Here is a 12132-nt window from a genome sequence, read left to right as displayed (position 1 = left end):
AAGATCATGTAATGCTCTGCATCCGAGGACCTAGAGTGCAAAAGGGTTGTGGAAGTTACCCTCCACGGTGGTCTTCAGTTTACATGACTATTTGCGAAGTCACATCTGAGATTTCTTGGTATTGAAGTGGCGAAAGAGCCATGCAGACTTATCTGGATGTGGTTGATGCTGCAACCGGGCCATTGTGTTGGCTTGAAGCTGATATGCGTAGATGAGATCTAAAGGCTTGACAGGGAACGTCCACACCCAGGTGCTGAACATCCTTTTAGTGGCCAGTGTTTGTTTGAGGGAAAACCAGACCCTTTACTTAAATGATTTACACACAGTAGTCTTTTGGCTAGGGATCTGGAGTTGACTAGTCGGGCCTGCTGCGTGCACCACCAATACGGAAAGCTCTTGGCTTTTAAGCACATATTTGCAAAATGGGCTGAGCAGCCTCAGCATATAAATCCTTTATTTATCGCTAGTTAAGAGGTCATTTTTCGGGTAGAGGCAGGCAGCATAGTCAATCTTCTTTGTCTGCTGCCACGCCTAGAATTTCAAAACTTCGGTAGGTCATTGGGGATTTCTCACCTTTAGTTCTCGGGTTAGGGTTGGGTGGTGCATTGGAAGATCCCCTCGGACGAGCGGCTCCTGCAGATTGCAAAAGATGGATGGACCTCGCTGCTTCTGGGCTTGCACGGGCTGACCGGTGATTGGAGCGGATTCTTGGTTCCAGATGAGGCACACCTTACTGTTTTCTTGTCTAACCGTCTTAGCAGTACACATGAACGGAGGAACAGTTTTGCTACCATGCTAATCTATTGCCGGGACTAAACCTTATAAAGAAACGGAAGAGACGCTCTGACTGCACCTTGTGTCTATTTGGAAAGTTAATGATGGAACTGTGAACGAGGCTGTCACAAGATGCTCTCTGTAAAAGAAAATGATGAAAGTCACTGTATCTGGTGCGTTACAGGCGGCAGCCATATTGTGATACTCATGCACACGTCTTCTTTGTTTCGAAGGGAGCATGGAAAATGATAAATATTAACTTTAAAACACGTGCTGTCTCTTTTAGTAAGGTAAGTTAATGGCGGGTGCATAGATTGGCGTCTTTTTTGCCAGCCTGTCATTGACATAGTCCAAGGCCTCTGCCGCTTCTTCTGGAGAGACCCACGACTGAGAATGCAACAGGCTGGTGAGATGTCCGCTCAAAATATCTGCATTCTTATCTCTTGACTAAGCACCGAAGGTAGAACAACAGCACTAGGAAACGGGCACATGTGGAAGCCTCCGATGTTGCGTAGAATGTGGAAATATTTACCTTAGTCCTTATTACTAACTCACAAAGGACACCCCCTCACTATGTTATGGATTTATATGTTTTTCTAGCAAGCAAGGACTACAGACACGGGGGCGTTCCCGACATTCTTCTTTGTTTCGAAGGGAGCATGGAAAATGATAAATATTAACTTTAAAACACGTGCTGTCTCTTTTAGTAAGGCAGGAAAAGCCAAACGTCTTGTTGTACACGTGCATTTCGCCATGGCAATAAATACACAACCACACGTTCCAGAATTCCCAGGTAAACAGTCCCTGGAAACGAATCCACACCTGACGTGACCACTTGAGATCTGTCATCAGGCGTTGCCTGCGTTTTTCACTGTTATTCTGGAAATGCTCCACTTTGAGTCACCGTGTTTATTAGTACATTTATCTGAATTTTGAAATGGATAAAAGGACACATTCAGCGTGGAGGGGCCACCGCCCCCCCCCCCCCGAAAATTACTTCACTGAATGGGAAACGTTATTTTAAGCAGAATAGGGAATAATTTTACCCGGGGCGTGGTAGTCGCGCTAGAAATGCAGCTTTTTTGGCAGGCACACAGATAAAAATAAACAAATCCGGCTTAAACAGTAATGTTGTTGTTGGCAGCTTTTTATTAAAGTGCGTTTTGCTTTGTGTCCTCGGCGAAGTGGTGTTCTTATCTCTGTTGGTGGCGTGGTATCTCCTGTTCACATCCTGGAGGACGTCCCAATCTGTGACAGTCTTCCTGTGGTTTGCAGTCCAGTTTTGCCCACTGTGTATTGTTGTGCATTCACCTACTACGGCAGTTTACTTTGTATGTTCAGTGCTTCAATTCTTTAGCTTCTATTGCTGGGTTTAAAAAAAAAATATTTTCATATTCTCGGTTATTGTACTTGTGTTTACCGCGGATATATCAGTGTGCCTCACTTAAGTGCCATTTCTTAGCTAAACTGCTCTTTAAAATTGAAGGCTAGCGCAGCGTACGAAGGGGGTGTTGAACGGCTCCTGTCAGGATTGGGAGGTGGGGGCTGCGTCATGCGCGCGCAGTTTATTTTTCCGGGTATCTCGCGCTCTCCAGTGACGCCGAGATTGATGGATCGAATACAGACTGCGCAGAATGATAACTAATGCACACCAGAAGGGTCTGGTATCCTCTGTGGATGAGATCTAAAGCCCTGTGACTCGCATTAAATGTAGCATACTTCTGCTCTGTGTGGGGGGGGCTCTGTGTGGGTGTATGTGTGGAGGGCGCTGTGTGGTTGTGTGGGGGGGCGCTGTGTGTGTGTGTGGGGGGGCTCTCTGTGGGTGTTTGTGTGTGGCATTTGCGAGAGATTAAGCTATTGGCATTGTAAATGACAATGCCATTTATTTATGTTAAAAAAAACATAAATAAAAATAATGTCAAGAGCAATGCCAATAGCTCTAACTTTAACAAAGGCAAAACCATTGCATTGTAAATGCTTGTTTTTTATGCAGCCACAATGCAAAATGTTAGTTGGTATTTGCATTGCCTTACATAAAGAAAATGCAACGCATGGCCCCCGCTTGCGCTGCGTTACATTACACTGTGTCCAAGAGGCATTCATTGGGTGGAGCATGAGCCTTTCCATGCATCCACCCTCTGATTTTGGTGCAGTCCCAAATTTAATAAACCTGGGAAACATGGGAAAAGTTCAAAATGCTACGTCTTCCCCAGTGAGGAACAACGAGAAGAAATATGTTTATTTCTCCTCATTAGTTCCTCTTTCTATGCGCGATGCATTCTGCATCATGACAGAAAGAGGGAATTGCCATACAAGATTATTATTGTACAGGAAGGTATCCATTCCTGCACAAAAACATCCTGCCAGTAACACAGGCACCCTTGCATCTTGGTGCATGCGTGCCTGCGTTGGCACTGGGTATATACAAGTGTGCCTGCATTGGTTGTAGGCAGCAGTGCAGGGAGAGAGATGAAAAGCACAAATTTCTCACTTTTGAATGTTCCCCTAGTGTCAGACTAGATCCGTAAACATTTTGGCAGTGCCTCTGCACACCGATAGGTTGCGCCGTGCGACTCTGCACTGATGTGGTTTCCACTTTGGAAATGACATTTGTAGCCTATGGAGGTGCCAATCCTGCGGGCTAACGTCAGTTCCTTTCTTTTTACGCCACCAGACGTGGATCCCGGGCTCCTCTTGTCTCATTGAAACTCCCTTTAACCTATTCAGATTGTAAAACAGTGTGCAGGGAAATGTCACCTCCCAAAATGACAGGTCTTAAGCCTGGATGGGACTGTCGCAAACAAATGTCTGTGACAGACCCTCATCAGGATTGCGTGTGGGGCGAACGACCTTTACAACGTGGTCTTTACACATCGCTGTCATTACAACGCAAGTCGTTACAACGACTTGCGCTGGATGGCGCTATACACAAAGGAATAGTTTGATTTACTATTCCAACACCTTCCCTACTGTTACGTAGGCTGGAGTTGGAATAGTAAATCATACTATTCCTAAGTCCAGCGCCCTCCAGCGCAATTCGTTGTAACGTCTTGTGTTGTAATAACTGCGATGTAACGTACCGCTGTGTAACGACCGCGTTGTAACGTCACATATTTGCCTGTGGTGACTGGGGTCAAGTTACAACTCTGTTTCAGATACAGAAGTCGCAGGAGTAGTTACAGGGTGAGTCTTTGTCTTGGCCAAAGTCGTCGGTTAAGTAAAAAACAAAACACACCATACATCTTGATCATGCTCTTGAAGTCGTTCAACTTTGGAGGCTATCCTGCAACTCGTTTTTGGGATCGTCCACCATGCCAAAAAGGAGGTCAATGTACTTACGGAGGGCCTCCAGCTAGGGCAAATCTCCTCTGAGACCCTCTTACATTTTAATGCGGACCATACAGGCACGTTTTTGGGCCTTGGCCAAACCTTGCTCTAACCCCCGGGTCAACCACCAGAATGCATGGTGCCACCACCATGCCTCGGGCAGCCCGGCATTTTTATCCCAGCACCCCTCTCCTAAAGCTTGGTGTTGCAGGTGTCTACTAGCAAAACTACCCCAACACATTCCCAACTACTCCTACTTGAAAAGGAATCAAAATGGGTGGAAACATTAGGAAAAAGGATCTTCTTGTTGCTAGCTTAGCACTAAGATCTGTGATTACCAGCTGCCTGCTGGGGTGCTATTCCCACGCCCTTTGGAATTCGATGGATCAAGTACTTCCAGGTGTTCCTGAAGATCTCAAACCTGTTCTCGCCCAGCTATACAGGATTGTTGTGATGCGGTCAAGTTCACAATTTGTTGTGGCTTGGACACCACAGATTCAATCGGTTGGGCCATTGGCATCAGAGTCATCATTCAAGTTCAAGTTCAGTAATTTGTATAGCGCGCTACTCACCCAGAGTGCATCATTTCTCGAATAGCCAGGTTTTTAGCTGCTTTCTGAAGGAGAGGTGGTTCTGTGTGAGGTGGAGGTGGGTGGGGAGGGAATTCCAGGTTTGGCCGCTAAATAGGAGAAAGATCTTCCTCCCATGGTGGATCTATTGATGCGCAGGATTGTGGCGAGGGCTTGATTGGATGAACGTAGTTGGCGGGTGGGTGTGTAGAAGGATAGTCGTTTGTTGAGGCATTCGGGTCCTAGGACGTAGTGGGCCTTGGTTTGCGTGGGTGAGGAGACGGAACGTTATTCTTTTGTTGACGGGAAGCCAGTGGAGATCTTTCAGATGACCGGAAATGTGAGCTTGACGGGGGATGTCCAGTATGAGTCTGGCTGAGGCGTTTTGGATGCGCTGGAGTTTTTCTGTAGTTTGGCTGTGGTTCCGGCATAGAATGTGTTTCCATAATCTAGTCGGCTGGTGACTAGTGCGTGGGTGACTGTCTTTCTTGTTTCGGTGGGGATCCAGCGGAAGATTTTTTTGAGCATGCGTAGGATGTTGAAACATGATGAAGAGACGGCGTTGACTTGTCTGCTCATCGATAGGGAGGAGTCTAGGATGAAGCCCAGGTTACGTGCGTGATCTGTAGGTGTGGGTGCTGTGCCCAGAGCCGGTGGCCACCATGAATCGTCCCATGCAGAGGGGGATGATCCTAAGATGACGACTTCCGTTTTGTCCGAGTTTAGTTTTAAACGACTGTTCTTCATCCATTCGGCTACTTCTTTCATTCCTTCGTGTAGATTGGTTTTGGCGGTGTTAGGATCTTTGGTGAGGGAGAGGATTAGCTGGGTGTCGTCAGCGTAGGAGATGATGTTGAGGTTGTGTTGACGCGCGATGGATGCGAGAGGACTCATGTACACATTGAAGAGGGTGGGACTGAGTGATGATCCTTGTGGTACGCCGCAGATGACTTCAGTTGCCTCTGATTTGAATGGGGGGAGGTGGACTCTCTGGGTTCTTCCGGCGAGGAACAAGATGATCCAGTCCAACGCTTTTCCTTGTATTCCGATGTTGCTGAGGCGTTCTATGAGGGTGTTATGACAGACTGTATCGAAGGCGGCGGAGAGGTCAAGTAGGTTGAGGGCAACTGTTTCTCCGTTGTCCAGTAGCGTTCGGATGTCGTCTGTAGCAGTGATGAGGGCGGTTTCGGTGCTGTGTTTGGCTCGGAAGCCGGACTGTGAGGGGTCAAGTGAATTGTTGGATTCAAGGAATGCGGCGAGCTGACTATTGACGGCTTTCTCGATGACTTTGGCCGGGAAGGGGAGGAGTGAGATGGGGCAGTAGTTCTTAAGTTCGGAGGGGTCCGCTGTGGGTTTCTTCAGAAGGGCGCTGAGTTCGGCATGTTTCCAGCTTTCTGGGAAGGTAGCTGAGTTGAAGGAGCAGTTGATGACATCGCAAAGATGGGGTGCGATGATGGAGTCTGCTTTGTTGAAAATGTGGTGGGGACATGGGTCGGTTAGCGATCCTGAGTGGATGGAGTTCATCAGGCGGATGGTGTCTTCAGTCGTGATTGGGTTCCAGGCGCAAAGGTTGTGAGAGTGTTGTTTTGGTTCGGCGGTGGGTGGAGTGGGTTGTTCTTCAGACAAGTTTCCAAAGCTGTTATGAATGTCGGCGTTTTTGTTGTGGAAGAAGGAGGATAGGGAGTCGCAGAGGTCTTGGGAGGGAGTGATGTCATTGGTGCCGGCGGTGGGGTTGGTAAATTCTCTGACGATGTTGAATAATTCTTTGCTGTTGTGGGTGTTGTTGTCGAATGTCGAGTCGATCCTTGAATGCTGATTTCTTGGTGGATCGGATCAGTTGGTGGTGTTTGCGGGTGGCGTCCTTGAAGGTGGTCAGGTTGTTAGTGGTTGGGTTTTTTCTCCAGGTTTTCTCGAGGGTGCGACATAGCTTCTTGGATTTCTTAAGGTCATCGTTGAACCAAGGGGCCTTTTTGCTACCTTGTTTGATTTGCTTGGCTGCGGTCCACCTGTTTTTCAGGTGATGTCCAGTCGTCCCTCATGGGCATGCCATTCGAAGTGGGTCACCTTTTTGTGGACAAGGAAGACTCTGTACTTGAGTGATTGAAGGAGAGCAGGGCCACGGCACACTTCCTGGGTTTATCTGCCTACCCCGCCAGCCGCATCAGCCCTACCACTTCTTTTGCAGCTTCGGTAGAGGTGCCACTTACCACTGGCCAATCCATCCTCCACCAAGTGCCCATCAGTTTCATGGTCGAGGCTATGATGCCCGCTGCCCATGCAGTCAAGGTCAATGGGCTGTCCATTTCACTACGCCTCCTGCAGCCCCACCTGCCAGACCCCTGCAGCATACCCTTAGTGGAACACGGTCACCCCGTGTATCCGCTTATTCCTGCCAGATCTGAAGTTTCACTGGGCCCACCATCAAGAGGACCACTCCAACTACGTTCAGATTTCAGAGGAAAATGCAAAAGATCTGCATTGGCAGTTACTGGGTTAGCACTTGGGTCAGCTGTAGACCTCTTTCCCTTCTCCTCCCAGAGCTGACAGTGGTGACCGATGCATCACTTCTGGGTTGGGGTGGCCTTCTGGGAGAGGTGCAGTTCAGAGGCCTATAATCTCCTGCAGAGTCCTGGCTCCATATCAACCTTCTGGAGCTGAGGGCCATCAGCTTGCCATTAAAAGCCTTGCTTCTGACCATCAAGGGGAGGCAGGTGCAACACCACTGCATGTAGTAATGCAACAAGCAGGGCAGGTGGGGGTCAATGACCCTATGCCAGGAGGCCCAGCACCTCTAGAAATGACTGGACCACCAAGGAGTAGCAGGATAGTTGAATGCCATGGCAGACAAACTCAGTTGTCGGCGTCTAACAGATCGCGAGTGACAGTTACATTTGAAGGTGTCGTAAGGCCTCTGCTGTGAAACAGGAGAACCTTGGCTCAATCTACTTGCCACCTCTGGGAACTGGCAATGTTAGAACTTCTGCACGTTTGGTTCCAAAGGCGTCTTTTGCTCAGAGATGCGTTTCCCTTTGAGTGAAACTCGAGACGCCTTTATGCCTTCCCGTCATTACCACTCCTGCCCTGAAGTCTGAAGGAGATCAGGATCAACTAGGCCCAAGTCATCCTATTGGCTCTGGAATGTCCATGAATAGTTTGGTATCCAGAAATCCTGGTCTTTGGCATCTGTCCTCTGATCAGGGTGCCTGACCCCAAGAGGATCTGCAGAGGTGGTTAATTTCATTTTGGCAGCTAGATGTCCCTCGGCTAAACAGGGACACCGGTCGTTGGGATAAATTTGTAGTCTGGTGCCGTGCACAGCAGATAGACCTTCTTCAGGAAAAGTTTAACCCCATGTGGGTAACTGTGCTCTGCCACCGGAGTTTACGTAGTTTTGCCTACTCCGCGTTCCGTTGCGAATGCAGTGTTCAGGCAAAACTACAACTCCGTGGTGGAACGTAGTTAGCCGGCCCCTCCACCCTGACCAAATAATTAAAAGTTAGTAAAAGGCACTTACCTGTCCCATGGCTGCCTCCTGCTGGGCATCGCAGCTCTCCTGCCCCCTCCTCGCCGTCACTGGATCGAGTCATTTGTTGAGGTTTTTTTGTCACTGGGATCTTCTCAAGGGTACTCGCTTGCTCGCTTGATGACGTTCACTCATTTTAACACTATCTGGCAGACTCTTGTATGGAATAGCACTGGACTGTTTAGCAGCAGTCACAGCCTATATCAATAGCACAGAAGCGTATTTTATTCCACCTACATTAAAGCCATCAGGCATCATGAAACGTTCCTGCTACATTTGTTATGATATGTTTTGAATCTGCTTGTTTGTGTTGTGTTCTTACCATTGGTTGATGCATTATCTTGTACGGTGGGGTCATGGTGGGCATCTCCTGCTCATGAGCTGAGTTACGAAGGCACTGACCACTCTTACCTCTCTCCCCAGATACATTGTGTTCCTAGAGGTGGACAGCCAGTCCTGCTCCGATGCTGGCGAGCTGTGCCTGGCTTCCGCTGATGGCATGGCCCTCTTCCTGGCAGCATTGGCAGCCAGTGGGAGCCTGGGACCGCTGCTGCCCTTTCCAGTGGTGGCAGTTCACCATGAGCGCGTGGATATCGGTAGGATGTGTCGACTTATGCTTACAACAGCCTGCACTGGTTCTTAATGATAGAACGTGTTCTCATATATTATTGTATACATTTATTGCATATAATGCTCACACTACAAGCAATGCAGCAAGGTCTGGATGTTGTAAATTATATGACTAGCTGGGATCTTTTGGACTTCATGAAACACCCAGGGGTGGGAAGAGCTCTTATGTCAAAGCCTAGTTGGTCCCATAGCGTATGGGCCACAAATCTTAATCTCTCTGTTCACCTTTAAGGTGCCAATCCCTTCTCTAGGACACTTTTCTTCTTGAATTGTGGGCTAGTGCATTCCTATACAACTTCAATTAAGCTCTAAAGAGTCCCATTCTACTTAAAGACCTACAACTACACGCTTAAGAAATGCTGATCCATTCATTCATTCATTCATATTCTGTGTCATATGCATTTATAATTCTGCGGTCATCACAGGGACCTGTCTGGACTTGTCCCATCTTGTTCTCCTCTCCTGTTTCTTACACCATCACCATGATAGTTAAAGTTGCCACCATAACTGAGAGTTCTTATGAACTGTATATTTGAACTATGTCCACTCTTTAAGATTGGAAAACCTGCATATTGTATCAACAAAAATACAATACAGATAAGGACCTTTCATTAGAGCACTGCGGGGCATATTACCAACAAGTAGCTATATTTATCGCTAATTAGGCTTAGCGACGATTTTTTTATCGCTGAGCATCGCCGGAATTTATCGCTGAGATAACGTGCTGTTAGCAACGTTTATCTCCAAAGCGATACATTTTCCAGTGATAGCGGCGAAATGCGTGAATATCGCTGAGAATACAGCGATATTCACGCATTAGCGACGAAATGCTCTTAGCCATGTTATCCACCTCCCATTGGATAACATGGCTAAGAACTGGTCTAGGCAGGTGTTAGTATTTGGAGATATTCGTGCTTATCGTCAATATTCCCATCGCTACGCCTGCCTTGCTAATAGGCGATAGCGATGTTAGTGACTGTTTTCAGTCGCTAACAGTTTGGGTACGCCCACTTTGCAGGTCATTAGCGATAATTATCGATAACATGCAAAGCGGGCCCCAAACCGCTTGCCATCACCTAAAAGCTGTCGCTAACTGCTGTTAGCGACAGGTTGCTAATAGGGCGATAGAATTATCGCCGCTTAGCGGCCGAAAACAGCTGCTAAAGCAGAGAAAATTCCCTATCGCCACCCTTGATAATATGCCCCTGCATTTCTCTCTGCCTTATTAAATTAATAATACCATTACTAATGTGCATTAATGAAGCATTTCTGTTGTTTCTAAGTGCTGTAAATAATTCTCACTGTTACCCTGTTTCATTTGCCTTCATTCACTGATTTCAAATGGATGGAAGGCTGAGATAGTCTAGTCTATGTAGGTACAGAGTTATAAACAGCAGATAACGGAACTTTGGGGCATATGTACAACAGAATGGCGAAGAGCAGTGTTACACCATAATTGCTAAAGCTGCGCTCCAAAATTCTGAAAACACAGGGATGCGCCTTATTTACAATAATACGGCACTCCCCTGTGTTTCCCTTAGTGTCTGCCTCTTTCACGATAAAAGCGACGTGAATAGGAGCATCGTTGTTAAGCAACATAAAGTGGCTTTACGCCGCCTTGGGAATAAGGCAAAGGACTTAACACCACCAGAATGTCTCCAAAAGTTACGTTCTAGTGGCATTAAGCCCTTGTAAATATGCCCCTTCGTGTTCTGTTGTATACATCTCCAATGACACATTGGAGCTTATTTCCAAGGCCTTTGCCCCACCAGTGCATCACTTTTTATGTGATAAAAAGAGACGAACTGTTGGCGCAAGGGGCTTGTAAATACGCCCTGTTGTCTGGATAATTATGTCAAGTTCTTGAGGTAGCACCTGAAGTACTATGCTCACTCGGGAAGGCCACTAATAAACATTTGGTCCAGCTCTGAAGGACACATTCTGGGTGACCATAACCTTAGCAGTACTCTCATTCTAAACCTACTGCTAACCCTAAATGAAATTAATTTGAAATTAATTAAATTAAGTCAATACTATCCCTAATCCTAAATGAAATTACTTTAAAGTGTAAATTGATACTATATAAACCAATACGTTATATACGTTATATTATATAAAACTAAGTTAATACTAACTATAACCATACATTAAATGTTTTTATTATATTTAAAAATTAAAGTATTGATAACCCACCCTATCTCTATCAATTTAAATTAAACTAATTTGCATTAAATAAATAAAGAACCTTGGGGCATATTATCAACAAATCGCTAAGTAGGGTTAGCGGCAATTTTTTTATCACCGCGCATCACCGGATTTTATCGCTGAGATAACGTGCTATTAGCAAAAAAAATTCCGGTGATAGCGGAGGAATCCGTGAATATCGCTGAGAATACAGCGATATTCACGCATTATCGCTAACAGGGTCTAAGCCATTATATCCACCTACCATTGGATATGATGTCTAAGAACTGGTCTGAGCAGGCGTTAGTTTTTGGAGATATTCGCGCTTAGCACAAATATTTCCATCGCTACGCCTGTGTTGGTAATAGGCGATAGCGATGTTAGCGACTGCTTTCAGTCGCTACCAATTTGGGTACGCCCACTTTGCATGTCATTAGCGATAAATATCGCTGACATGCAAAGCGGGCCCCAAACCGCTCGCTATCGCCTACAAGCTGTCGCTAACTGCTGTTAGCGACAGCTTGCTAATAGGGCGATAGAATTATCGCTGCTTAGCGGCCGAAAACAGCAGCTAAGTGCCGAATGCTTGTCTGCACTGTGTTATCATTGAAAACGGACTCTTGCACAGTGCTAGCTGTCTTTTACTGCCACTGGAGTATATTTTTACTTGAGGGGCAGCTTTCTCAACGCGGACTGGTAGTTTCTCATCGCTAGCGGGCGCGAGCATGGTGCGCAACGTTTACAACGCGCGCGTTACCACGACCTACTATTATCACGCGGTTGTAACAACGAAAGTTGTTACAACGCATTGCGCTGGGGGGCGCTCGAGGATAGTAAATCATTTAATTTACTATCCCAACACCTTCCCTGCTATCCACGGGGACTGGTGTTGGAATAGTAATTTAAATGTTTTAAATTTGCGCCCCCCCAACGCAAGTCGTTGTAACGACTTGCGTTGTTACAACCGCGTTGTAATGGTAGGTCGTTGTGACGCGCGCGTTGTAACGACATATATCCCGCAAGCATACGCGACCACTTGCAATGAGAAACCTGACCTCCCCGGTTTGAGAATCTCGCCGGGAGGTTTATTTTCCATGCTTGCGATCGGCAACTTGATGTTGCTGA

At 46.7% G+C, this 12132-nt stretch overlaps 1 protein-coding gene across 1 annotated transcript in view; it reads left to right on the top strand.

Moving 5' to 3' along the window:
• The window catches only part of LOC147660783 (neurogenic locus notch homolog protein 1-like), a 415745-nt gene that overhangs the window by 339437 nt on the left and 64176 nt on the right, over window positions 1–12132 (top strand). The window contains exon 27 of the mRNA XM_086951469.1: window positions 8617–8789. Coding sequence (XP_086807595.1) covers window positions 8617–8789 — 173 coding nt within the window. The remainder of the gene's footprint in view (window positions 1–8616; window positions 8790–12132) is intronic.

Source organism: Lissotriton vulgaris, unplaced genomic scaffold (genome assembly GCF_964263255.1).
Source record: "Lissotriton vulgaris unplaced genomic scaffold, aLisVul1.2 SCAFFOLD_1465, whole genome shotgun sequence".
In the NCBI taxonomy this organism is placed as follows: Eukaryota; Metazoa; Chordata; class Amphibia; order Caudata; family Salamandridae; genus Lissotriton; species Lissotriton vulgaris.
Note: the sequence above shows the minus strand (reverse complement) of the source record. Positions and strands in the feature narration are given on the sequence as shown.